A 5,119-nucleotide genomic window follows, 5' to 3' on the forward strand; every position below is an offset into this window, starting at 1 on the left:
TCCCTGCCTCCCTGCGGGAGTAGCAGAAGCAAATGAGCAGAAGCGGCAGCAGGTAGCCGAAGACGAAGGTGCACACCACGTAGGCCTTCTTGTGGCGCTGGTTGGGCCACTGCTCCCAGCAGAAGGTCTGGTTGCTGACTTCCCAATGGAAGAGGCGCTGGTGGTAGGCCACGGGCGAGGCCATGGCGATGGACAGCGCCCAGATGAAGCCCACGCCCAGCAGCGCGTTGCGGGACACCCGCAGGGAGGAGGAGCGCCGGGAGTGCACGATGGCCACGTAGCGGTCCACGGACATCGCGGCCAGCGTGAAGATGCTGACCAGCATGGAGACGGTGAAGAAGTAGTGGATGAACTTGCAGACGAAGGCGCCCAGCACCCAGGAGGGCAGCGCGTAGACCGTGGCCTGGAAGGGGACGCAGAAGAGCAGGTAGGCTAGGTCGGCGATGCTCAGGTTGAGGATGAACAGGTTGGTGGTGCTGCGCGGCCGGCCAGGCTTGCTGCGCGCCAGCACGGTGATCACCAGGCTGTTGCCCAGCACGCCGAGCGCGAAGATCAGGCCGAACAGCACCAGGGTGACGACGTTCTCGACGCCGATGCCGAAGAGCGGCCTGGGCTCCGGGGCTGGGGGCTCGGGGCCGCTCGCGTTCCCGTCGCTGAGGTTCCCGGCTGCCGGCTCCATGGCCCGCGCGGGGCGCCCGGGCGCGCTGGCGACGGCGCCTGCTGGGGAAGAAGGCTCCGAGGACGGCCGGGGGGTCCCGGCCCCGAGCACGCAGGGCGCGCGGATTCCCGAGCCCGAGGCCCCGGCGGCTGCGCCTACTGGGACCGTCTCTGTGCCGGGAGCCCCGCTCTGGACCCTCCCGGGCGGGGGTCCCTCTGCGCGGCACCCGCCCCGAGCCGGGGAGGAGGGACGCGCCAGGGCAGCCGCACCGAGAGACCCCGCCGGCGCCTTACCGGGTCCTGGTTCCTGGCCGGCTGCCTCGTTCCGGGAGCGGCTTCGGGCTGCACCTGTTGCTACGAGCCGCTCCCTTCCCGCGTCGCTCCGAGCACGGCCGGCGCACCGCGCTGTCGGTGGAGACGGCTGCCCGCGCCCCCACGCCGGCGGCGCCGCGTCTCCTCTCCCAGCTTTTGCAGGGATTCCAGGCGATCGACAGGGCGAGCGCTTTCCCGAGGGTTCGCAGGGGAAGACGGCGGGGCGGGGGGTGCTCCGGGGCCTCCGCTGTGCACCCGAGACGTAGGAAACACAGCGCCCTGAGATCCGCGCCCCGGGGGCCTCTCCGCTCCCCCCGGAGGTCACAGCGCGCGCAGAGACGGGACGGGTCCTACCGGATGGGTCGCCGCCCACCTCGTCGCCCGGACTGGGGCGCGCGCGCTCGCCTGTGCGAGGCGCGGACCTGCGTGCGGCCCGGGAGGGCGGCAGCTGCGGGGAGCCGCACCCCTGCGGCCGAGGGGAGCCGAGCGGCTGCCGCGGGGCGGGGAGGCGGCCGGGCGCAGCCCGCTCCTCTCTCCCCCTCCCGGGGTGGCTGTCAGCGGGAGCGCTCCCGCCCCGGGAATGGGCGCTGCAACCCGAGTTTTGTCACATCCCTACTCCCGCCCCCACCCTTCCCACCGCTAGGGAGGAAACAAGCAGGGGAACAAGGAAACGCCTCTGAGTTTTCTTTACAAACGTGCCCGGAATTCACGGTGTCGTGTTCCCACCATCCACCTTTAGGTCACTTTTGCCCTACGTTTCTCATGCGAGTGGCACAAACACAAGCAGCCACGAGAGGTGTTTAGGAGGTGGAAAGAGCGCGCCTGGCGTCGCATCCCTCTTGTGAACCGTGGCTACACCAGAAGCTGAGCGAGCTAGTGGTGAGTAAGCATTATCCTTGTGTGTAATCTTGCGGGTTCCCAACTGGAGAGCTGAGCCGAACCCATCTGTTTGCAGCCTTGACAGGATGCGTCTGTATTCACTTCCAAGATGACCCCATGTTTGCAGCGCTCCCCAGATAATGACTGAGTGTCCCTTATGTGCCAGACGCAGCCAGGTCACACAAAGCTGAGCGGGGTGCACCGTATCCTGCGGATGAGAGACAAAGAATCCACAGGGGCCCCGGCAAGGGCCCACAGGTGGGGGAGGCAGGGGAGGGGGGTGCGGGGCTCTCCCCATGGCATTTTTCCTTCTGCCTCCCCTGTTCCCTTCTGCCTCATTTCCAGGAAGATTTTGACGCAGTTCCTTGACTGACCGTGTGCGGAGTACTTCACCTATTTCTCTTAATGTCCACACACATTTCCCTGAGGCCGAAATTGAGTTTAAGTAACTTGTTTCGCAGAGTATCTTGCTAAATCAAGAAGGGCCTCGCCTTCCCTGGAAGGTGCCTCCAAGCCTTGTCGGTCATTATTGCTTTTCTTCCCAAAGGGCTCTCTGACCTCCACATTCATGGATCTTGTGTTGGAAGTCATTTATCATCAGATATGGGAAACAGGGTTTTTTTTAATTATTATTATGAACCATTTTCAACATGGAACAGATCTGATGAAATTATGTTAACTACCCGTGTGTCCATCATCCGGCTTAGAATAAAAAAAAAAAATTATCAATACAGTTGGAGGCACTTTTATGTACTTTTAAATCACAACCTCTCTGGGGCGCCTGGGTGGCGCAGTCGGTTAAGCGACCGACTTCAGCCAGGTCGCGATCTCGCGGTCTGTGAGTTCGAGCCCCGCGTCGGGCTCTGGGCTGATGGCTCGGAGCCTGGAGGCTGTTTCCGATTCTGTGTCTCCCTCTCTCTCTGCCCCTCCCCCGTTCATGCTCTGTCTCTCTCTGTCCCAAAAATAAATAAACGTTGAAAAAAAAAATTAAAAAAAAAAATAAATCACAACCTCCATCGCCGCCCTCCCACCTCCAGGTAACCTAACGTCTTGTCTTTTCATCATTTACTGACGTATTTATGGCATCTGCATATGTTCTTATATAATATGCTGTGAGTTTCTACTTTATTTTAATGTTATATGGTCGGTATGGTAATACTTTTCCCTTAAAGTGTAAATTGTCCTGTATTGTGGTACATACACCAACAGGCTTTGCTATTTATTGGTCTTCTGTACTTTTTGCAATCTTCCTATGTCCTGTGATTTAGGGGGTATCTCTTAGAAGGAGCACATAACTGGATTGTTTTAAAACCCAATTTGACAGGGGCGCCTGGGTGGCGCAGTCGGTTAGGCGTCCGACTTCAGCCAGGTCACGATCTCGCAGTCCGTGAGTTCGAGCCCCGCGTCGGGCTCTGGGCTGACGGCTCAGAGCCTGGAGCCTGTTTCAGATTCTGTGTCTCCCTCTCTCTCTGCCCCTCCCCCGTTCATGCTCTGTCTCTCTCTGTCCCAAAAATAAATAAACGTTGAAAAAAAAAAATTTTAAAAAAAAAAATCCAATTTGACAATCTCTATTTTTTTAACTGGTGAGTTTTAGTCTGTTTACATTTATTGTTATTACTCATCTGTGTGAACTTACTTTTATTTATTTTTATTTTTTAATGTTTATTTATTTATCTTGAGAAAGACAGAGTTAGAGACAGAGCAAGCAGGGTAGGGGCAGAGAGAGAGAGAGGGAGACAGAGAATCCCAAGCAGGCTCTACACCCACAGCTCAGAGCCCGATGCGGGGCTCGAACTCACAAACTGTGAGATCATGACTTGAGTCGAAACCAAGAGTCAGACACTTAACCGACTGAGCCGCCTGGGCGTCCGGACGTGGACTTATTTTAACATTTTATTTTATACTTTCCTCTGTTTTCTGTTTCCATGCTGCTACTACTCTCCCTCGTTTTGACATTGTTTGGATTTTGCATTTTAACCCGGTTTTTCCCCACCTCAAAATGGGAAAAGGAAAGAAATATGATCCATTCTTATTCTTTTCCTGGTTACCCTTGAGTACCTGCTACATGCTAGGAACTATTTTAGGTCCTGGAGATCTAGCAGTGAACAAAGCCGAGCCCCTTCCTCCACGGATTTTGTGTCTGATTTTGGAGACAAGACACTTAAACAGAAACAAAACCGTCATATGCCGTATGGTAAATACTATGAAGGAGAAGAAAACAGGATGAAGGAAAGAGAGTGGTTGGAGGGTCGCGTCATAGAGAGTAATGAGGAGGTAGGTCTGGGAGAAGCTGACTTTTGAGCGGGAACCAGGAGACAGGGAAGCAGAAAGCCTTTGTCTCGGCCAGCGCAGGACGCTGTAAGGAAATGCTGTAGACCAGGTAACTCATAAACAACGGACATTTATTTCCGAGCTGTGAGGGCCGCGGTCCATGAGCAAGGCCAGACTTGGAGGGCCTGCTTTTCGTTTCACAGCTAGGACCTTCTCGCTGAGTCCTCGGGGCAGAATGGGATCAGTTACAAGGGCACCGATCCCATGCGTGGGGCTCCCCCTCATGACCTGGTCACCCCCCAAAGGCCCACCTCCTAATGCCATGACGTTGGGGGCTAGCTTTCAATATGGGACTTTGGGGGGGACACCAGCAGCTTGTGAATACCAAGCATAGAACATTCTAGCGAGAAAGACCGGCCTCCGGGCACTAAGACGCTCGTCCTGTTTGAGGAACGAGGAGGCCTGCGTTGCTAGGGTGTCGCTCTCTGGGGAGATTTGTGGGCTGTGAGGTCAGAAGAGATTGGGTGGGGCAAGTGGGGTTGGCGATACTGGCGCTGGGAGAGCGAGGACAGAACGTTGGTCTTATTCAGAGCCAGGTGGAAACCTCCGGGACGTGTCAACCTGCAGAAGGATTCCAATGCTCTCCGGAACAGGCCGTAAGAACAATAAAGGAAGGAGAAGGAAGACCAGGAAGAAGGCTTACAGGGATCTAGACGGCAGAGAATACCGGAATGGCATGAGGACAGGAGAGAGGCCGAGAAGGATGATGCCCCCCGGGTTTTAAAAAAAATTTTTTTTTTACATTTATTTATTTTTGAGAAACAGAGTGAGACAAAGCATGAGCGGGGGAGGGGCAGAGAGAGAAGGAGACACGGAATCCGAAGCAGGCTCCGGGCTCCGAGCTGTCAGCCCAGACCCCGACGCGGGGCTCGAACCCACGAACCGCGAGATCGTGACCCGAGCCGAAGTCGGACGCTCAACCGGCTGAGCCGCCCAGGCG

At 56.5% G+C, this 5,119-nt stretch overlaps 1 protein-coding gene across 1 annotated transcript in view; it reads right to left on the bottom strand.

Annotated features, from left to right (window-relative positions):
• Positions 1-1,159, bottom strand: part of GALR1 (galanin receptor 1) — a 21,209-nt gene extending 20,050 nt beyond the window's left edge. Inside the window, exon 1 of the mRNA XM_040479517.1 lies at positions 8-1,159. Within this exon, the coding sequence (XP_040335451.1) occupies positions 8-679 (672 nt within the window). The 5' untranslated portion in view covers positions 680-1,159. The remainder of the gene's footprint in view (positions 1-7) is intronic.
• Positions 1,160-5,119: the final 3,960 nt, after the last annotated feature.

Source organism: Herpailurus yagouaroundi, unplaced genomic scaffold, assembly GCF_014898765.1.
Source record: "Herpailurus yagouaroundi ecotype Mexico unplaced genomic scaffold, PumYag 142, whole genome shotgun sequence".
NCBI classification, from domain to species: Eukaryota; Metazoa; Chordata; class Mammalia; order Carnivora; family Felidae; genus Herpailurus; species Herpailurus yagouaroundi.